Raw genomic sequence first — 23665 nt, 5'->3', positions numbered from 1 at the left:
TTTTCACAGCTGTGAGGCCTACTCCTTCCATAGGCCAGCATTAGGAATCCCCTTAAATACTTTTAAGTGGCAATTTCAGAAAGGAGTAGCTTTACTATGTTTGATATGGTTGGAATAGTAATGAGACATCCTCTTTAATGGTAAAGTTGGATTTGGCACTACTACTTTAGAAATGCCACTATTACAAAGTGGACATTTCTCTGCTCTTTACTTAGCTCTGTGTGCCTGCAGCCTTCCTCCAATACACCTCTGGCCTGGGTGATAGCTTCACTTTGTGCATATACTCTAGACAGCCACAACACAGGAAGGGCATGGTGTAATAGTGGATACATCTGCATGCTGATAGACTTCCTTGGCAGGGACAGGGAGAGATGGTTCACACTTCCATCTGAATAGGTTGTGTCCTGCCATCACACAAGGGTCTGAGTTACCCCCTAATGGTAGACTGAAGCTAGGACTGGACTGAAAGGGATCCTTTTGCACTTCTGAAGGCTCTTTTGAAGTCACCCCCAACATCAAAGGCACTTTGGGGTATAGGTAGTAGGGCTCTGGCCCTATCATATCAATACACTACTGTAATTGGAAGAAACTAGGCTGGAGTAAAGGCTGATGTGCTGAAGGTTTGCCACCTTGCTGTGCTTCACTGTTTCAGTGAAGTGCTGCCCTGCCTGATTGAGCTAGCCAGCTTACTCTGCCCTGCTACAATTACTAAGGGCTCAGCCCAGAGTGTCTCCAAGGGCTTGTTAACTTGTCCCCTGTTCTTTCCCGAGGTCTCAAGGATATCGAAGACCTCATGAGTGGCCTGCTTGCAGCTCATCACACCGTTCGAAACGCCCCTGCACTTCTTCTGGTGAGAGTGCACCTGATTGCCGGCTGGAGCTGCTGGAACGTGAGTGTGGCGTGTTTGCTTCAGTTTCTCTTCCCTATTTTATAAGCCCCTACTGACTTGTGCCTGGCCAGTTGGAGTTTCTGTTTCCCTCGCTGTGGAGCCAACTCTCATTTAAGGGAATCTCCAGCGCAGCCTCTTCCCCCACAAAAGGGTATATGCAATCACCGAAATCTTGCTCGCCATAGGAGAGCATCAGCTGTTTTCCTTTCCCCTGCAGCTGCACCGCAAGAACCCCCTCAGAACGGTCCCCCTGGCAGCGACGTGGCTATTAGGACGACGCAGAAGCCTGCGTCGATCTATCATCACCGGCCCTGAGAGACTGAGCGCAATGCTGTGCCTGGCTCCATCTCTCTTCTGATGATCTTAATCCCAACAACGCCAACCCCGCCAGTATGACCGGAGCCCGCCGCCATGTCCTAAAGCTTGTGAGTAAAGCTGGCACATACAAACCGCAAAGTATTCAGAGCAGTGGAGGACCCACATGGGGATTAATACGGGCCCACACCGCCTTACTCACTATTAGCTCGGGCTGATGACCCGTTCTTTGTACACAAAGTACAAGCTGAATTTAGTTTAACAACAATAGTAGCTAGGATTCTCTGCAACAGACTTCGTAGTGATTGGGCATTCACTAAAATAGTCACAATAGCCTGAACTAAGTAATTAAGGGAGTTGGAAGCACTGTTTTATATTAAGTCTTGTGAAATCAATATCTCTGAATCTACTGAATGGATTTTTATCGTTTTGGTTTTATTGTATAAATAAAAATATGACTTATTTTTCTAAACCTGTGTGGAGTCATTTTGTGGTGTATATATTGAATTACTGCGTGTGTGTGTTGCACAAATACTTTACACAATGCCTCTTAGGATAAGCCTGTATTCTTTGTGCCAAGAGGGTGAGCGCCGGCTATTATAGGTGTGTAATTAACTTACCCTGACTAGAGTGGTGGGTTCTTTCTGGCTGAAGCGCATGCCCTAGCCAACCAGAAACCCAATTTCTAGCAGGGATTAAATAGTTCCTTTATTAGATTACAGAAAGTGTATGCGGCTTGATGTATTTACTTTGCTGGCACAATAGCATTTTGTATTTTTGGTTTTTGTCTTTTTGTTCATAAAGTGCTTGTAGTTTGTATGCAGTAGCGCATTTAGTAATCACCCTTCTGTGTTCATTTGTTCTATTTTGCAGTCATGATAACATTGCTTGATTTACAGCTTGTTTGTTGAGCAAAGACATGCGCATAAAGGTTCTTAACCCCTTCGATGCTGATGACGAGCTCAGCTCGTCATCACCCACGGGTGGCGTGTGCTGATGACGAGCTGAGCTCGTCATGTATCGCGGTAATTTTAAAATTGCCACACAGCGCAAAAATCGCCGCAGCAGCGATGCGGTTAAAGATGCAGCAAAAACATTGATCCTTTGTCAAAAGAATTGCTGTAGTGTTTACTGGGCCCAAGACTAGCGGATGGGAATTTCAAAAATAAACCTACCACTCTCTTGGTCCTCCGATGGACCTTGCTGTGTGCCGTGGGGGGTTGGATAAAAAGAGCCCCAACAGTCATCCAATGAGGACCAGGAATTGAACAGCTGAACTACAAAGTTGATATTAAGCTCATATAGATTACTCTCCAGACAATACTATAAAAGTATAAGAGGATCATTGTTAGCTCAAATCTCCTGAAGAAATGTTGGCGAACCAAAATTATACACAACAAGAATTCTGCCAAAGCTATACAGAATAATAACATTTGAATTTGGTGCTACAAGATCTCTCTATTATTATCTCCTCTAGTCATTAGTAAACCCAAATTGGAAATGCACATTCACTTATGTAGGGATAAATCATGACCACTGAGTCAATTTAGTTTAGCTTTATCAAAATTTAGGAAGATTGGTGCATCCATAGATTGCATTAGGTAATAAGACAGTTTACTATAGGTCAAATAAGTACCAAAAGCTCAAAAGTTCAGAAAGGGACATGAATTTGCCAGTCCATGCTCTCCCTCCCCCCCCCCCCCCCGAAGAAAGAGATCACTAAGTGCATATAACATATGCGTTAGTTCAGGAAAGAAGCCAGATGAGTCCTCATCAGGCAAGTTAATTTGCCAGTAAGTTCTACAAATCTCCTTTAGCAGTTCATAACCAGCATGGATGATGAACAGCAGCCGTCCATCGCCATCAAGCTGCATATACGCAAACTGCTGTAATAATAGTGAAATGCTCCAAAGTGTAACTTTGTGCTAATCCGTTAGATCAGATTATATAGATGGCAGACAAAGTGCATTCTCCCCCCGCCACACTGCATGCTTTACAAGGACCCAACCCCACATCAAACTCGTGAGTCGTACTTGATTTTCTGCAGTGTGCTGCTTGTTTATTAAAATTTAAGTTCTCTGGTCAATTACCTCATTGACCCACCAATTCTCTTTATTTATTCGTACATATTCAAATACAGTATTTAGGAATAAACTTGCACTTATAATACAATATATACATTCACCGCCCATTCCACTGGGCCTTTTATTTGACTTCAGGGTTGTGCCAGCAGGCCACAATCCAGATCACCTGCCCCATACGTTAACCCCCTTCTGGTCAACAGAGCCGCAGGTGAGGAAAGCGCCCACTTGGGCAACCAGCGGCCTCTGGGGTAGGGCTGAAAAGCCAAGGCCACCAGCAGGTCGGCCCCAACTCTCCCGCCAGCCCAGAGTCCATACTGATTTAGCAAACCTGTTCAGAGTTAACTGTCTCTAGACAAGAAGTTCCCGTGGTATTCTTGTCCGGAACCCCGCTACTGCCCTAATCGAATCCTTATTAATAGGGATGGGTGGGTGGGTGTCTTCTCTTGGAGACGTCCGACTCCTGGATGATCAGCGGACAAAGAGGGGGCCTCTAGGCTGGTCGCGGGCTTTTAAGCCTCGCGCCCTACTAACACTTCCGGGGCGTACCTCGTCCTTTGTTCCCATTGGTCCTGACGCGACGCTCACCTCCGGGTCACGCAACCCGGAAGTGACCCGGCTCCGGGTCGGCCCTTTGGCTGCCACTAACGACGCCATTCCCCGATGGGGGTTGGCGCCTTCCATAGATGGCAGACAAAGTGCATTCTCCCCCCGCCACACTGCATGCTTTACAAGGACCCAACCCCACATCAAACTCGTGAGTCGTACTTGATTTTCTGCAGTGTGCTGCTTGTTTATTAAAATTTAAGTTCTCTGGTCAATTACCTCATTGACCCACCAATTCTCTTTATTTATTCGTACATATTCAAATACAGTATTTAGGAATAAACTTGCACTTATAATACAATATATACATTCACCGCCCATTCCACTGGGCCTTTTATTTGACTTCAGGGTTGTGCCAGCAGGCCACAATCCAGATCACCTGCCCCATACGTTAACCCCCTTCTGGTCAACAGAGCCGCAGGTGAGGAAAGCGCCCACTTGGGCAACCAGCGGCCTCTGGGGTAGGGCTGAAAAGCCAAGGCCACCAGCAGGTCGGCCCCAACTCTCCCGCCAGCCCAGAGTCCATACTGATTTAGCAAACCTGTTCAGAGTTAACTGTCTCTAGACAAGAAGTTCCCGTGGTATTCTTGTCCGGAACCCCGCCACAGGACGAGGAGCTTACTGGCGGACTCGACCTCCCCCCCCTGCGCTCAAGAGCTTCGGAGACGGCTCCTAGTACTGTTTCTATAAATATCTCCATACCCGCCTCCGACAAGTGGACTCCGTCCTTTGCATATAACTCCGGCCTTTCTGCCTGAATTAATTTATGGCGAATCGCTTTAATACTCGACTGTTTCAGGATTTCCGCCATCGATTGGTTCAGTCTTTTGACAGATCTGTTTATTGCCTTCATGGGTGCGCCCCGAGCCCACGCGAGTCTCGGGATGACTTCCGACCACAGTACTATAGCTTCTGGGAAAATGTTTTTGATTGCTGCTAGGGTAGAAAACAGGGATTCCTTCACTTCTCTCCTCCCGCCTGGAATCATGTCGTTGCCTCCGCAGTGCAACACGAATACGTCTGGCGAAGGCATGCCTTTTGCCAGAGCCGCTTTTACATCCCTCGGGACGTCCGCTAGGCGCTGCCCGCCTATTCCCACCCAATGATGGTCACAACCTCGCATCATGGTCACCCTGTCCCTGAGTGTCTTTTCGAAGTGCGCCCCGGCCCTGCGAATGAAGGAGTGGCCGCACCAACAGATTTGGGTTCTCTTAAGGGAGGTACCTAAAGTAAATATGAAGAGTAAATGTGAAGAGATACAGGCAGTCGATTCTTACAAAAGGCACGCAAGCGAAAGATACGTCAGACTAATTGCGGGCGGATATAACGTTCATAACAAGATGATTTCCAGCGACCCAACCTTTTGATTACCTGTTCGGGTAGGCCTAGGCCAGCAGCCGTTGTCGCTGCTCCAATTCTAAACGAATGTGATGTAAATTCGGCCGGATCCACTCCGATCCGTGCCAAGGCCATTTTTACTACCCGAGTGAACTGGAACCTGGTAAGGGGTAACCCATTCTCATGAATCAAGAGTCTATCATCAGTTCCCTGGGGCCTGACTTGGAGAAATACCCTCAGCAAATAGACCGGGCAAAAGGGCTCACCCTCTACTCTACCCAGTTGTAACCAGGTACCTCTACCCAGCGGATCCGTTTTCGATCTCCGCACCCTTAGCCGTAGGACACCTTTGGACTCGATTATATCAGAGCACCTCAGACCCCCTTCCCAATCCGATTTAGACGCCGGGAGTAATTCTGAAATTCTCAGAGCCCCACAAAAGGCCAAGGTATAGGCCACCCGGAACAACTGTGTCTCATACTGGGAGAAACATACGAAAGGGAGAGCTCCTAAGATTTTTATCAGTTTTTCAACGTTTATCGGCCTCCTACAATCTTTCGCCCCGGGCGCTAGGCGCTCCCAACCTCTCATTGCTCTTCTAACTCTCTGGTCTTTAGTCGGATCAGACACCCCCCGTAGACCCGCATAAAATGCTAAAGCCGATAGCTGCCTTTTCATGAATGCTACCGACTTCGCTTGCTCTTTCTGCTGCACGATGAAGCCTAATACACTCTGGGGGGCAAAGATGTCCGCTACACCCACACCCCTCAGGTATGCCATATACGACTCCCAAGACCTCTGATACATACTCATAGTCCTTGGAGCCAAGGATGCAGATATCAACTCGGGGGCTGTGGGGCACCAAACTTCCATAGCTCCGCTGGGAAGGCTGACATTGCCGTCTCCGCCTGGGGCCAATGCTCCCGGAACTCTGTCAACTTAAAACGAGACAATGCATCAGCCGCTTTGTTTTCGACACCTGGAACATGTTTAGCAGTGAATTGGACATTATGGCTCAGGCATTGCAAAACCAATTCCTTCAACAACCTGAGTACCCAAGTACAGGTGGCCCTCTGGCTATTAATCACCATGACTACGGACATATTGTCTGACCAGAATACTATACTCTTGTTTGCCAGCAGATACCCCCACAAGTGCAAAGCCACCACTATGGGGAAAAGTTCAAGGAAGGAAATGTTAGTAGTCAGGCCTCGCTTGATCCAGTCATCTGGCCAGCACTGCATACACCATTTTTGACCGAATATAGCTCCGAAACCAATACTACCTGCAGCGTCGGTGAACAGCTCAAGATCCGTATTAGAAGAACAGGCTGCTCGCCACAATACCGTGCCATTGAAGTCCCTCAAAAAACTTTTCCAAATCATAAGATCCTCTCTAACTGTGGCTGAGAGCCTCACTCTGTGGTGTTTGGCCCGCAGTCCAGACATCGCCCTCGCTATACTCCTGGAGAAGGCCCTGCCCATAGGAATGACCCGCAGAGCAAAGTTTAGTTGACCCAGAAGAACTTGTAGCTGATGTAAGGTTACCTTCCTTGCCCCCAGGCAGCCATCAATAGCGGCCCTAAAGGCATCGACCTTGACTTTTGGCAGCCTGCACACTCCTGCTGTCGTATCGATTTCTATGCCCAGAAAGGTCAAACACGTGGTCGGACCTTCGTTTTTTTCCGCCGCCAAAGGTACTCCGAGCGCCTCAGCCAAGCGCTGGAAGCCCAGCAGGGCCTTCCTGCACGACTGGGAACCCTCGGGACCCATGAACAGAAAATCGTCCAGGTAGTGGACTACAGCATGTGAGTTGTCCGAGGTCAGAAACTGCTCAACCGCCCATTCTAGGAACCTTGCGAAAGTCTCGAAAACTGCACAGGCAATAGAACACCCCATAGGCATGCACAAATCCAGAAAATAGTTACCGTCGAATGTGAAGCCCAAGAACCTGGTGTCGTCCGGGTGCACGGGCAGTAATCGAAAGGCTGATTCAATATCGGCTTTAGCCATTAGAGCTCCCTCCCCTAATGCCTGCAATTTCTCAATAGCCGTGTCAAATTTGGTATACTTCACTGAGCACAGGTCCGGATCTAACTTATCGTTGACTGAAAGCCCTGGGGGACTCGACAGATTATGGATCAGACGGAATTTACCCTCCTCCTTTTTCGGAACTAGACCCAAAGGGGAGCAAACCAGATTATGGGTAGGTGGTTCTGTGAAAGGACCCCCAACCCGCCCCAACGCTACCTCCTTCATGATCTTTTCTCGAGCTGCCTCCATATTTCGCAACACTGAGCTCTGATTGCGAGGTGGGACATTGGAAGGTGGGGCTGAAGACGGGATGCGAAAGCCAATTGTAAAACCCTGCAGTAGGAATTGAGCCTCCCCAAGATTATCGTATTTACTGAGGAGGTGTGTCAGGACATGCCGTTTAATTGGAGTTGGTAGTTTTGTCGGGGGTCTTAGCTGGCTTTCCTTTTGGGGCACTGTGGCTGGTTTGTTCTTTGGGGTTACTGGTTTTCTTAAAACACCTAATCTCGGGATGAGAGGTACCCCCGCAGTAGGAACAGCAGTGTTTGAATTTACACGAGACCCCCCTGGTACACTCATTTCTATTAAACTGCCAGCAGGCCTGTTTTTTCTCACCGATCCCTTTGTCAGTCCGAAAGGACTGGCCCTGAGTTGAGGGGACTGGGGTGGGCGTTGAAGGGGTGGAATAAAAGACTGTATGCCACAAATTAATCTCCCGTTGGTCCCATGCTATACCCGGGTGAACTGCCTTCATCTGCCTGAACATTTTATCGTATTTCAGCCACCCCTGGCCTGGAAACTCCGTTGCCGCTCCATGTATCAACGATATATAACTCATCATTTGTGGGCCTAAAACAGGATATTTTTCAAGCATAACAGCGGCATATATTGCAAATCCCGTGATCCAATTCTTCATGGACCATTCTACCCATGATTTCTTCTGATTGTAATCTCCCTCCTTTCCGGCTTTGGGTTTTCCGGCCGCCACCCCCGCGTTGATAAGGTCGAACACTTCTATGTATTCACCTCTGAGTATCCTATCCTTCATATCTGCTGGCACATGCCAAGTTATCCCCGCGGATGGCGATAAGGTCATCGAGGAAGAACCAAACATTAGAGGACTGAAAGCTAATAATGGGGAACCAGCTGATTGCCCCCCAAACCCTCCCTGCATCTGGCCATTAGAGGGACCCGGAACCTCACCCATTGCATTCGCCCTTGAGCCCTGACTTGGACACCCTAGATTAGAGAAAGCGGTCATCGCTAAGGGGGACCCGTGAGCTGAGTAAGCAGGAAACATTGAGCTCACCGGGCTGCTACCTATCGCCTGACCATGTGACCCATATAATTGCATCCCTGGTAACTGAGCGACCCCCCCGGGCTGAACCCAAACTTGCGACACTCCGCTACCCGGCTGTGCCACTACTGGCGGTAACATACCGTGCGGACCGGACCCCCCCACAGAAGTGACGGGGAACCCTCCTATCAGCGTAGGCCTAGTTGCCTCATACTGCCCATCGGCGTCATCTGTGTCGTTTTCTGCGCCTGAGTTCGAATCAATTGCCTCTGGCGCCTCCTCCTCACCTGGTGATACTGGTCGTGAATCCGTTGGCCTAGACCGCTTGCCTCTTGCCGAGCTTCTAAGCTTTTCTGGGGTCTGCTTCGTTCTTTTGCCTCTCCCCCTCTCCTCCTGAGAGTTCGCATCTGCTTTAGCCCCGTCTCTCATATTCTTAAGTACCCAATCCATGCCCTTTTCTCTTGTGAACTCCAGCAGCTCCGTAAAGGCAAGGAATTCCTCCTTCTTGGCTGCGGGTTGTTTACCCTTCGGTACCTTCTTCGACGGCATCCTGCACTTAAAGAAAACAACGTTAAAAACTTATCGAGAGATGCCAACGGCTTTTTAGGCCCACCGCGCCACGGATGTGCCCGGCCCCAGGAAATCGAATGATCGAGCGCCAGCGCTCGCCCTCCCCCCCGGACACGAGGATTTACCGCTGCAAACCCCCCCCTTGCCAACAACATTTAAATCCAGAAACTAAGCACGAAAAGCTGTAAAAGGCTGTAAGGAAATCTAGCACACACTGCAAGGCCCGCTAACCTAAACCACGAGTCGGGGTAACTCTCGCTGTATACTCCAACGCGATGCTCCCACGATGTCTTCTCTTGGAGACGTCCGACTCCTGGATGATCAGCGGACAAAGAGGGGGCCTCTAGGCTGGTCGCGGGCTTTTAAGCCTCGCGCCCTACTAACACTTCCGGGGCGTACCTCGTCCTTTGTTCCCATTGGTCCTGACGCGACGCTCACCTCCGGGTCACGCAACCCGGAAGTGACCCGGCTCCGGGTCGGCCCTTTGGCTGCCACTAACGACGCCATTCCCCGATGGGGGTTGGCGCCTTCCATTCTTAGCATTTCTGAGGGTGACACCTCATGGAATCAACTCATCTGGTCAGACCACTCAGTCCATTGGTCAGTTCATATGGAGTGTGTGTCAAGCGACATAATGAAGACACAAAATGCAGCAAAATAGGCCGGACAATTTCGCAGTCCTTAAGCCATCCAGTGTGTGAAACGATAGAACAATGCTCTTTAACTAGACCCGAAGAGAGAGGACAGCTTCCCAGGCAGATTTCCTGAAATGGTAACAAAAATGTAGCAAATCTTTCATACAAATCGCAGTAAGAAAAATACTGTTGCACATAATGTTTTATACTGAGGAATTCTCTCCCAAACTGTGAATTTAGAGAGGTAGAAAACTTCATGAATGCTTTCAGGCCCATATTAATTTAGGCTAATATAATGCAGAATATATAGAATTTTAGGCATACATTCATAAGAGAACATAAAGATATAATGATTTTAGCATAACTTCTGATGCACTTAGGATCATTTAGTATGATTACAAATAATACGTGTCAGTATAGGGCTCTAGTAATTTTTTTGTTGCAAATACAAACATGTAAATACATTTCAGATTATGTATTTAAGATGTTGTTTCACGCAAGTAAGATTGATATATGTGTTAAGTACATTCCCTATAAGTTTCACGGAAGCATTGTCAATTAGAAATGTCTTGTCCCTACTTTTCTTTTGCCATTTTCGGTGCACATGGTTACACACACAAAGAAATACATTTTAATAAAATCCATTGTCATAATCAGGATTATGATAACATTTGATGAATCTCATTAGTTATTCTTCTGTAAAAATGACATTTAGAAACTATTAGAAGTAGACTTGATTACGTGAGAGCTCACCGTTCACACGTTTTTCTAACATAGGTTAATAAAATATCGTTCATTTCTTTAGTAAATCACAATCTATGTTACTTATATAATTGATATAATCTAAACTTCATTTTCCTGCATGCTTTTACGATGCAGTAACTAAAAATCTTTGATTTCGTCATCTTTTCTATAACGTGTATTTGGTGCATGGTTATTCATTTTTCTCTTAGTGTCATGTTTGGATTCTCTTGTCATTAAATGTAAATGCGTTTACCTCTCTAACAGAATCTACAGTGTATTGGAACATTGGAATGTTGGGAGCTCCATTGAAGACAATGGAGTGCTTTGGGCTTCTAATGGCTTGTAAAAGGCCGGAGCTCTAACATTCCAGTGTTTTTCTTTGCAGCTGTTGCTGTGAACAACGGCCTCATGGAGACCGAGGGGATTCCAGCCTCCTTGGACTCCGTGAGGCCATTACTATATTCGTTAGAACATTCTGCCCTCTAGGGGTTACATTTTGTAATAGCCATATTGCGCTCCATAGCTGGGCTATACTGGCATTAAAGTCCTGCTCCCTTGTTAGAGGCCCTCGCCTTCGTGTCAGGCTTTTAATGCTGGGCCGGGCCTTTAATGGTCGGTACAGCCCGGTATGGCGTGCTGTAAGACTGTAATATTTCACGGCATCTGTCTGTTATGTTCACCACCTACAGCGCAAATTTCATCATCTTGGTTTGATACTTTAATTTGAATTTGGTTAAATGTACTAATGTGTTTTCTTGAGGATAGGGTCACTACTCTCAGCTTCCATATTTGTCCCAAGATGTTTCATTATGGAATTTTTGTTTTCATGGACAACTTTGGGCAACACACAAAAAGATGTCCCAAAACAAACATCCAGTTTTGGCATTGCCAGTGGTTGTATTAGCAAGCTATCATTGTTAATAATGACAGACTTTTCTTCCTTTTTCGGTGATACTTTTTTAAAGTCTTAACAAAGAGGAGAGCCGAAGCAGTGACTGCACAAATGTACAGAATCCATGGTTGCATTGCATCAGTTCAGCTCAAGCTCAGTCAACCATTCTGACCCTTGTGCACAATATTATAGTCCAGTCCCCTTGCCTTTGCTGTAGGATCAGTAAATATCGGGCAACAAACAGGGCAGCATGTCCTTTTCAAAACCCACCAATCTGCTCACCAACCTCATGTTTTCAAGCCCCAGTCTGACTAAGCACAAAAGCTGTTGGGATATTTAGGAACGGAAACCTAGATGGCAGGAAACATAGATCGCATCAAACCTAGAGCTCTTTCTGATTTGATTCCATCTAGGTTTCCGCACCTAAATATGTATACAAGCGATTCCCTTTGTGCTTGAAGGGCCTTCTCTGGTTCCATCGTTAGATGCATTAAAAGCAATTGTGCAAATAAAATGTTTATATGGGATGGGATGAGATTATAGTTTGAGTGGGTTCTGTAACTGGAATAAAATTAAATGGTTGTCTGTAAAGTCACATTTAAGTCTTCCATGATTCAAGCAATAAGAATGGAAACAATATCAGTTTCTTGGTACTTTATACGTCTCAGCCTCAACATGCATGAATTCAACTGCTCACAAGGAATTGCTTTGTGAATATTAAACTTGAATCAAACATTGTAACGTGGCCATATTCATCATTCCTGTAAAGAGGAGGAGCTTACTTGATCGAGCAAAACATTTTCCTTTTATTCTTTCAATTCATGCTTGGTGAAAACTTAGGTTGTCTGTCCCATTGGGGTATGCACAGCACGTAAACAAGAGTTTTGATAAAGGGATGGGTTCGCATTTGATTGGTCTATGTGTTTATCATTGTTCTATGTTCCACTTTCAATGTGACTGTTGACATGACTGCTTTTGTCCCTGTTGTCATCTGAACACTAAACATGATAAATTGAGTTGCGCGGGTCCACATGTCCTTCTCAATATAAAGGATCAAATTGTGTTCGTAAATTTGGGGCTCAACAAGTTACTTATCTTCAACCGAGTGGTATAATCATCATAGCTATGACTGTAGGGGAATGAGGGTCCCTACAGCGTGCTTCTTTATTTACTGGAGCTTTTGCCACCAATGCCTCTTGAAAGTGTTCAAGATTCAGGACTGCATGTCTGAGGAAAGAGGTGAAGGAGATGAATATTTATGAAGTGTTTCATATATTCCGTTTGTACTTGCTAAAGTTCGAAATTTGGGGTTATCCTGGCTGTTCTTTCATTTGTAGGATGGTTTTGTAATTATGTTTGTATGTTTTATGAAATTCTGAAATAAACATTATGAAGATTATTATTTAGTTGGATTTTGAGAGATGGGTAACATTTTTAACAATCTCTGCGGGACGGTGCTCAAGTTTCTGAACCCTTAATGTTATAAGTGCATTCACTCTCAATAAACTGTACGTTGCATTATGAATGCCAACATAGCCCACAACTGCCAAAACAAGTAAATACGTAGTTTACTAAATTCAAGGAGCTGGTCCTTTAGCAGGCTGTCGGCTAAAAGAAGGAACTATCATTGTGTTTAATGTTAATTTTGTTCAGGAATATGAAAAAAATGCTGTTCCAAATGGCAGAGTTTATCTGTTTTTGACCCAAGTTTCTGACATTTGTGCCTGTATACTACTTGAAGTTTTCCTTTCATTACTATGCCTCTTTTAGGTGTGTCGCATCTAAGGCCCTCTTCCTGTGTATGCATGTACACAGCGTGCTTTGGGCCCCCCCAAGCCATTCGCTTTTTAGGTTACCCCCTTCAACCATCGCTAGTATAAGTGGCCTTTCATTTTTTAATCGTCCCATGGCCGTTTGTGGAAGTTTACATTTAGTGCGTACAGCAGGGGGTTCACTGCAGTGCATCTCCACAATCCTGATTTGCTCCCACACCAGTATGACTGCCAACTCCTGGGCGTGGTGTTCCGGTGGACCGCTCTTCTCTCAGTCAAAGGCCCACCGAGATGCCACCCGTTCTCTCAGCCAAAGACCCACCGAGATGGCCTTTCTTTCTGTTAGTCAAAGGCCTACGCAGATGGCCTCCACTTTCTGTCAGCCAAAGCCCCAACCAGTTGCCCCCCCTTTCTCTCAGCCAAAGACCCACCCATATGTCCCCCTTTCTGTCAGCCAAAGGCCTATCCAGATAGCCCTCCTTTCTCAAAGTCAAAGGGTAACCCAGGTGGCCCCCTTTTCTCTCAGAGGAGCACCCAGAGGTCCAGTAGTGGCTGCTACCGGTCGGGGGTGTTGGGGCAGGGGCTGGGTTGGAGGGGGATGGAATAAAATAGAAAAAAAGGACTGACCTGGAATGGCCGGACCTCCCCCCCCCACCCCATCCTTGTCATATTCCTGTCTCCAATGGCACACAGGTTACCCTGAGCCAATCACCACGCTGCAATACAGAGTTGTGATTGGTCTGAGCGCTTTGGTTCAGCACTCTGACAGGGACGTTGGATGTTCCCTACCAGCAGGGGCGGCTCTAGGCTCATGGCGGCCCTGGGCAGGGAGTGTAGGTAGGGGGCCCGGAAGAGGGTGTCTGAGCGGGGCGGAGTGCGAAGGCCAGTGAAGAGGGGGGATTCAGGGTGTTTGGAAGTGCAACAGAGCCTGAGGCTGCCAAATCCCTGCCAGGGGCCGCCACGCAAATATGTATCCATCCTCAGAGGATTATTATATTAAGGATATATATTGGCTTGGTGTCCCTGTGCAGGTGCACAGCTTTCACATGCCAAAGGCCGCCCCTGCTACCAGGCTGTGTAATGCAACCAGATGGGGAACATGCAAGGTGCGCATGACTGTTTAGCTGGCCCAAGAGGGCCAGTCTAGCAATCGTGCTCACTTAGGGAGTGCAAACCACTCCTCCCCTGCTCTGGCCAACCCTGCCTGACACTGACTGCAATATAAAAAATAAAATGATAACAATGTTACGCTATTCTCATTTTATTTTTCCTTTTGAACATTGGGGCGATGCTCCTCTGCCGTAACGGAGGAGTCGCCGCTGCAGATGGCTCCATTTTCTCTTAGTCCATGGCCCACCAACCCAGAGAGTGGTTCACCCACAGGGCTCTGCTTTCCCCCGCTACGGGGGAGCTGGAAAGCTGCTGACTCACCGCTGTGCCTGCGGCTTTTTCCAGGGAAGCAGCCCATGTCTAAGATAACGACAATGACATGACATGTTGACAGGAGCATGTGTCCTTTTCTTTCTTTTGCAGAACACTCCGTGCATGTCATTAGTTTTGGAATAAGCAGTGTCACTCATTTGATATTTTCCGCGTCATAGGATCAATGTTTGTCCTTTCGTGTGCTCCTTGGCTCGCTTGCGCAGCTGTGCGGCAATTACTGTAGCGCCCAAATGACCGAGTGCTGGATTCTTAGAGGACAGAAGGAGCAACAGCCAATGGCAGTCGATCAAGCGTTCTTGTTGGCCTCTCTGGCATCCTAACTTAGCTCTTGCCTCCTGGTTAAATGATAAAAGGTCCAGGGCTCTGTTAGTGCGTGTGGGGATAATGCAAAGCGGCTTGATTCAGAGGAAAGGTGCCGAATTTAATAAGACAGTCAATGAAGAGATATGCCAAAGGTGAGGCATTGCCATTAGTGAGTATATGGAGGCAAGGGGCAATCTTCACGCCTATGGAAGTGTCGCAGTTCAGGAGAGCGAGAACAAGCAGCAGTGCACATTCCTAGAATAACCATATCCCTCGTATTATCCCTGTCCGAGAAGTCATGGTGCTTCAGTCCGCTAGCCCATGCTGTTCATGCACAGGTGCACGTGTTATCTGGCCCCATGAGTGTGCCCTTGCTGCTGTCCTCGTCACTCAGCTGTTTGTTCACCTATGTGACCCTGCTGTCTGTATTTGTATATGTTTTTAAACCCTGTAAATTACAGGTTAGGCCTGACCTATTGGCTTGGCACATATTTTATTTTTCGAGCTATGCGCATAGTTTAGCGACAAGAGGATACTGCAGTTTCTTGCAGTAACTACTCAGCGCTATTTGATTTCGATATCCTCTGTTAACATTAAGATGTTACAAAAATGTGTTTTATCAAAGCAGTTTTTTTTTAAACTGTTGGTTTTACTAGGTTCTGTTTTATTTATCAGGCAGATGCCATATTTGCTCTCGAAAAAGGATATTCTCGGTTAGGCGCGCAACTCCCATTGGGCTCAAAGGGTTTCAGCCCCCCCCCCCCCCGTCCTGTGTCAACCCGGGCTGGACAGCTTCCCGGGCACACGCACAGACAGTTTTTCAGCGCTTATTGCAGCCACACCCGAGCACTTCACAGTGCTTTAAAATACCATTTACGTGTTAAGGAGGCTTTGTTGTTTTTTCACCCATTCATCTCCACTCTGGAAGAATTAGCACACCCCCCCCCCCCCCCAATTTATAGTAGCCCCCCTCGACATTTTATTCTAGTTGCGCCTATGTCATTGGTAGCTGTCTGACTTCTGGGCCGAGGTTTCATTAAAGTTTCATTTTTCATTTTACATTTTGTGGGAGCATCAAGATTGAGCAGAACAGTTGCTAAATGTTCTGTTACTTATTTGCCAGACACAGTTCTAAACCCGCTCAGAGATTTGCGCCTTTTCTAAAGGCCTCTTTAGTTTTTTTCTGGATTCGTTCTTTTGTATTATTTATGTATTCATGCTCTGGGTGATTCGTTTTTAGAAAAGACAAGCTATGGCGCTGTTTGTGCCTTAATGAAGATGCTACGGTTCAGTGTCGGTACTTTTGCCTCTAACTCTTGTTTTGTTGAATCTGCAGCGGATGCTCTTCAATCAGATCGGCGATAACTCTCTGCCCCGAAGTGACCCGAACCTTTCTGCCCCCGAGAAAGGTAAGTTTTAATTGCATATGGAATGCGATGGTGCGTTCCTTCTGCCTGACCTCAAGCTCTCTTCTGCTGAAGGATATCATTTTTTCACAGTAAGACATACCTAACAAGCTCATGCGTGGTAAGGGCCGTCATTACAGGGTTGCGCAGGTCAGCGGCGCGTGGGAAGAGAAACATCCAGGGATACATTTGTAAAATAATGATTTGTGTCTTTCAATCCCAAAACTACCCTGTAGGTCATTGCGGGGTGTCAAAATCTCGTTTTATAATTCATCATGTTTTTCTGTCCCCTGTGCTTACTCGCTATTCATTAAAATATTGCAAGTTCCCTCGTTCAATCTCTCTAGTCTTACTGCTGACGCTACCTTGGAATATTCCCCAACCGGTGAGGTGCAGAATCAAATTGGAGGATCGTGATGACGTGCACGTTAAAATAAAACAGTGAACTAATGTGTGCAATTGAAACGTATCATAAACATGTGCATTTTTAAGTGCATGTGTTGATACATACATAGACCAGTAGCAACATGCATATTAGAACCCACCAATCAAAATATCGTGACTGCACAAGACCATGAATATGGAATGAACAAAGACATCTAACATAAACATATTAATCGATGAAGGGCACTGCCACACGTTTAAAGCTTGAGCAATAAGGGACACAAAGGCAAACGATCTGTCTTTACAACTTGTTGAAGTTGCAGAGAAAGTTCGGAGGAATTTGGTCTTGTGTATTATGGGTCCCTTCGTGGCATGAACGCGTTAGAGACAGTATGGTTTTGGCTCTTACCGTTCATTTTGTCAGGTGATTACAGTATGACTTTGTGTGTGAGATTTTTATGAGTGGTTGTCAGCATGATTAAATGTGTTTTGCATAGACACTGTTTGTCCAAAGTTTTTATAATTGATAATTGTGTAAAGTTAAGGTTGCAGTAGATGTTAAGTTTTTTGGGGAAAGAAGGAGAAGTAATATTTTCTAGTGGATACTAATTACCAGAGATGGCTCTTCTTAGAATTCTCCCAGAATGGATTTGGAAACCCTTCATTAGCACTCCTCTCATGCGTCACTAGATGGCTCTGTGCGGATCTGCTTTGGATCTCTACCTCTTTGGAAGGGATGGGGCAGAGTCACAAATAAGCACCAAGGCTGCATGCTAATGTCAATTTCTTGCCACACCTTCTGACGCAGATCCAGAGCTCCACTCCCAATTTAGTTGGTCTTCTGACTTCTAAATTGATTTCTAGTGTGCTAGGGATTGATGTCCCTACCTAAACCTCCAGGTTCCTAACCATACCGCAATTACCTAAAACAAATGTTGGTAACAGACTCACACAAGGTGTGTGTCTGAACTTTGGACACTACTCTAAGTTGCCCGATAAATGTGCCTTCATGCACCAGAAAGTGATCTGGGGCCAGGAGGTGAAGCTGTATGTCGCTGAACGCAAGAAGATATTGTGGTGTTTGTGAGAGGCCCACTCCCACTGCAAGTTGAAGACACAGATTCTGTCTCACTTGCGCTCGAATTTCTATAGTAAGGCAAAGTCCAAATGCAAATACAAAAAAACAAATCAGGACCTCTGCCCCATCCCACCACTCAGAACTGAAAGAGAAGTTAGGAGGACATCTGGATGCCGTTCACCGTCGATCTTTCAGTTTGCAGAGTTGATTGCTCATCTTATCAAGATGCCACCAAATTTCCAAGGCCATCAGCGACTCTGCAGTAGTTTGAAATCAGGTTTTTGGTGTGCTTCAAGTTCCCTCTGTCATGCCTTTGGGAACCGAGGAACCGGGGGATCCTTTCTCTGGCATCTGATCACTTGGGATCTTCCTTGGGCCTGTGCCAACACTGGTACTAGCTTTAGATCTGGCTCCAAAATCTGCACCAGGCCCTTCAACATTGATGCGTGTACCAAAATCACCGGTGTCAGAGGAGGATCAAGTGCTGATTCCAATGTCCAACAAGAAATTGGCTTCGGCTCGATCTTGACCGGTGTTCCGCTACAAGATTACACAAGCGCAACCAGTTGTCTTGGTTTCTGACTTTGACCTTGTGCCTATGCTTGGGAGGACGCACCAGCAGGGGCTCCATTGTCTTTTTGGCTCTGACTCCAAACACACTAATCTATCTCTTTCACCCCCAACAGCAAACCTTTGGTTGTTTGTGAATGTGACGGTGGTGGTCACATCCGTCCTCTGAGGTAAATCTTACCCGTTTTTTCCTACCTTGACAACTGGCTTGCCACAGTGAGTCATAGACCACCTCCAGACACCTGCAACACTGCCTGATATTATGGATTCACTGTCAACAGGCCGAAGAGGCACCTGTCTCCTTTGCAAAGGCTTCCATTCATTGAAGCTGTATTGGACTGAGTGAGGTTCTGGGCCATTCCTCCACTCCAATGACTGCAAGACATTCAGGCTATGAACTTGATGTGTCAGCCTCTGTCCTGGATCATTGTTCTAGACCTCTTACCCAATTGTATCCTCCTTGGAAGCTATGCCAGGTGGCATACGCCAGTTCTGCAATGGAATCTGAAGTTCCAGTGGGCCCTGCTGCATGGAAATCTGGCAGATCTCATCCAGATCTTAGAGGAGATGGTTAACGATTTGCTATGGTGGCATTTTGCCCTAAATTGATCCTGCTGCAAGCCCCAATCTCTTTCACCTCCAGAGATGATAGTGGTCACAAATTTGTCCCTTTTTGGCTGGGGAGGTCACCCGGGGTAGGTCGAGATCAGAGGACTATTGTCTCTGTCTGAAGCCTTCTCCACATCATTCTGTTGGAGTAGCAGACAATTTATCTGGCTCTGAAGGCCTTCCTGCTGTCCATCAAGGGGAGGCAGGTGTAGGTTGCCACGAACAACACCATTGCCTTGTGATATTGTGATAAGGAGGAGTAAAGTGGGGTCATGGGTTCTGTGTGAAGAGGCTCGTGTCTCTGGGGTTGGTTGGAGTGTAAAGGCATTTTCCTGATCACAAATTACCAGGCAGGGTCCCTGATTGCTAGAGTGAATGAGTTGATTAGCCGCATCTGGCAGATCATGAGTGGCATCTACATTCTTAGGTTGCGCCTGACATCTTGCAACAAAAGGTACTGGCTAGATTTTTTTGTCACCATTGAGGAGGTGCACTGTTGAAAGTTTTGTGCTTTGGAGTTTCTGCAAGAACACTCAGGAGATGTGTTCTGACTAGAATGAAACACAAGGTAAGCCTAACTGCTACTGCCTTGACTTCTACAAAAATCATGAATGACTGGGCCCAAGTCATCCTAGTGTCTCTGGATTGGGCTAGGAGAGTGTACTAGCTGGATTTTTTAGCATGAACTTCTGTTCTGCTATCAGGCTATCACTTCACAAAGATCGTCTGTCACAGCACCAGAACAAAGTCGTTCACTTGAATCTGTGCAGTATAAACCTACATAAGTGGTGATTAAGCAGCTGCAACCACCTGCCTTTGATCTGCTGTCAGTAGTGTAGGATGTCATACTTGCCCCCAGAAGCCCTGCCACAAAATCCATCTAAGCGTGGCTCTGGGACAGATTTGTAGCCCGGTGTGAAGCTCATAAGATCAATCCCTTACAGGCAAGCAGTTGGACTTGCTTTCGTTTTTTTTATCTTTGACCCTTGAGGGTATCCACCAGAAAGAGTGTTACCGAAGGTAACTAGCTTTTTCCTCACCTGTCAGCATTCCAGGTACAATCCAAAGTCTGGTTGAGCAAATCAATAGAACCACTAAGAACAGCATTCAGTGGGGACTTATCAATAGTATGGATGATTGTCTCATGGTGGGGAAGATGACACGAGTGTATAGGTTGATATTCCCTGTAACTACAGGATTATTCATCTTTGGCGATGTTGCTAGAAGTGTTTCATATACTAAGCTAATCCATTTCTGGTATGGTTTGTCTGATAGCCAATATGACAAAGGGGACCCCCGAAGGACGAATATAGGTAGAGAGCCATGGGAAAGAAGACCAATATTCACACAAAATAACTCTACCTATTTTACTTCATTATATGCTGTACATCATATGTTCGGTAGGACATTCTGGCTGAGTGTCCTACCGAACATATATGTGATGTATACATCTGTGGTTCCGTGAGAATATGGTTTGAGTTTGTAGTTTATTGAGTGGTGTTGAATGAATGATTGTGTAATGGGATCTGACTTGTAGGATTAGAAATCTTTGTAGTTAAGACCTGCAATTTTAATGTATTGATGTTTTTGTATTGGTCAGTATATTTTTCAAATAAATTGTTCTCTTTGCATAAAAAATGAATAAAACAATCAATCAAAGAATGAGTATACCTGTTTAAAATGTTTTTATAGGTGTGTTAATGGTCCAACCAGAGTGTCCTACCGAACATATGACGTATAGCATATATTGAAGTAAAATAGGTAGAGTTATTTTGTGTTGATAATGGTTTGTCTGATAGGCATGTGGTTGTTTTGAACTGTGTGATGAAAATATGCAAGAAATACTGCAACAAATGTGGCAGTATTATGATGGGTAGAAATGAGAGATTATGCAAAAGGAAAGCGTTGGTGATATTGAAATGATTGGCAATCCGTGGTTAGTTCTAAATGGGATTCCCTTTGTTCATGAGTCATCTACGTGTGGTAGAAGTGAGAAGGAGCCATTTAGATTGTGTTAATGATAGTATTTGGAATGGGAGAAAAGATTCAGGAGTGTGAGGATGATAGTATGCTTTTTTTCTATGATGCAAAGGCTACATTAAATATTTATCTTCTGTATAAGTGTATGCTTATTTTGATCTATTTTTGCAAAAATAAATTGGATGTATATTGATCCAGCGGCACTACAGAAAATCTGTCTCAACAACACTACCCAATACCATGATACTCACAATTAATCATAAACTCTTCACAAGGCCCATAAATGACTGAGACAAATATTGGCCAACTGAATCATGTGACCTAATTAACCGGAACTATTCACAAACTATTTACACTTTATATACAACTGCAGTTTGTCATCATCATATTTATAAAATTAATAACGGAAACATTTAATTAAGTCACCTAGGTAATGGATCAACTGATGGTAACTAGACTCAGAATAAACAAGACCAGCTTGTCATTTCAAAATCGAATTTATTAATTTTATTTTCAAATAAAGAGCATTTTTAGTAAAGAAAATCTTTTTATTATCATTTTCAAAGCAACTTTTTATTTATTAAGTAAAGGCACATTAGACTGTCACTTCAAAACGAATCAGCATGAGAAGTATTAAAGCAGAAAAGGTCTCATTCCCTAAATTCTATTTCCCTGTCTAACTTATCAAAACCTAAAGGAAAAGTCATTAGTTCAGCTTTCCTTACGTGAGTCAAAAGTCCGACAGCATCTCACGCCCATCAGGATTCAGGAACGAGCCAACAGCCCTCCTCCCAAGGGGCCAAGTTTTATACATTTTCTCTATCTAAAACTAACTAAAAGAATACTTTTTCTTTGACATTCAGCGTTTTGATTGGCTGACAGCCGTCAGTCTATGTGAGCTCATAGCCTTTTCAATCCAAAATTGTGCCTTTCTAAAACGTCTTTGTCCTTTGTCCACAAGCGACATTAGCTTCCGAGGATTTTGCAACATCTTATTAAATAACAGTTCGCTGTTTCCTCAGCTTGGCTGTTCTGCCGCTTCCTGTCCTTGGAGTTAAACAACTCAGAGCACATCTTGAACAGTTACATTTATTTGTTTTTCTGATGAACGAAAATGTGACAAACTTTTCCATTCTTTAGCTGTGCTCAGCTCATCACGACAGGATTCCAAACACCCATTTAAAAAGCTAGGCCTCAGTATGCAAAGAAACACAAAACATTAATTAATTTGAGTAATGAAAGTCATTCTGTTACCCACCCCCTTTACTAATGTTAACCCATTAGTTTATGTTATCTAGCTTTAAGCACATGAAAGCAGCGTTTATAAAAACCTTCTTCACATGGGCCTCAGGATTGTCCACGAGCCTTTGCCACATAAAAGACACGACATAGACAAAAGCACATAAAAAAAGCACATGCCATTATTTAAACAGCCGCAATTAATGTTGACAAGACAAATAGACAAAGTTAGTTTATTATTTTTCAACGTACACGCAAATGCAACAAAGAGCACATAATGTTAAACCCTTATGTCGTGAATGCATTTTATTCTAGGTTGATTAATACATATTCGTGCAAAAACTCATGAATATAATTAATTTATTATGGAAGTTTAACTTCGCGAGTCAAAACTTATTTAATTTCTGAAACTCGCTTCATCAACTCCCTCATCTGGTGATTTTTAAATCACCAAACAATACCAAATATTTTACCCAAAATTTTAACTTTTGAAGACAACATGTTTTGAACACTCTTTGTGTTAGTATTTCTAAACTCCTGTCTCGGCAGTTTGTCTGCAACTCTCATATTGTGCTCTACGAAACTCTTCCATTTCTATCTCCTTCTCCTGTTCCTTTCTGAGTTTGTAAATCCTTCTCTTTTCCCTCACCTGCTTCTTCCTTTTATGAATCATGCAACTAATTTTTTAAAAAAGAGTCACTATAACTATGATTATTACAGGATAAAGAATTTTGCCAATGATTTGCCAATGAATCTTCCTTTTATGAATCATGCAACTAATTTTTAAAAAAAGAGTCACTATAACTATGATTATTACAGGATAAAGAATTTTGCCAATGATTGAACTGCAAATTTCTCGAAACCAATTTCCAATTGCTGCAAATCTTTTACTCAAACTTTCTGTAAAATTGTCATCTTCCAGGGGTTCTATTTCAGAATGAAATTCAGTGATGTTTTTGATAAGCATCTCTATATTCTGGCTCTTATCTGGGATATATGTACAGCAATGCTGGACATGCAAAATCCAACAAACTCCTCCTTCTTTTGTTAGCATAATGTCTAATGCAAGGCGGTTCTGCATAACCAGTTCTGTGTTAACTAATTATAACCACTTGCGGTGTCTGTGGACAACCTATCCACAATTGTGGAAACCTTTCTGATTTTGATTGCATTCAAGGTTATTCCCACCATAGGAATTATTGCACCAAATATGTCACCCATGATTTCTGAAAAACTTTCCCTCCTGTACCTGTTCAGATGTTTGCCAATTTCGAATGAACCTTCTGCATTTCTGTCCACATGACAATTTTTTTGGAAAAACTAAACCAAGATTGCACGTCCCATACCAATAGTCTGGGGGGCTAAAGTAAGCTTTGTTCCCACAGACAAAATAAATTCCAGGGAAAATTGGGTCTTTGCCACCTTTAAATCCCCATCCCCCTATGATACGATAAGTATCCTCGCATTGACTTGCACTGACA

The 23665-nt window shown here is 44.8% G+C and overlaps 1 protein-coding gene across 1 annotated transcript in view; it reads left to right on the top strand.

Moving 5' to 3' along the window:
- The window catches only part of DOCK4 (dedicator of cytokinesis 4), a 1616764-nt gene that overhangs the window by 1518212 nt on the left and 74887 nt on the right, over positions 1 to 23665 (top strand). Inside the window, exon 50 of the mRNA XM_086919301.1 lies at positions 16255 to 16327. Coding sequence (XP_086775427.1) covers positions 16255 to 16327 — 73 coding nt within the window. The remainder of the gene's footprint in view (positions 1 to 16254; positions 16328 to 23665) is intronic.

This window comes from Lissotriton vulgaris, chromosome 1_1, assembly GCF_964263255.1.
Source record: "Lissotriton vulgaris chromosome 1_1, aLisVul1.2, whole genome shotgun sequence".
Classification (NCBI taxonomy): domain Eukaryota; kingdom Metazoa; phylum Chordata; class Amphibia; order Caudata; family Salamandridae; genus Lissotriton; species Lissotriton vulgaris.
The sequence above is the reverse complement of the archived record's forward strand: the minus strand, read 5'-3'. Positions and strand labels throughout refer to the sequence as shown.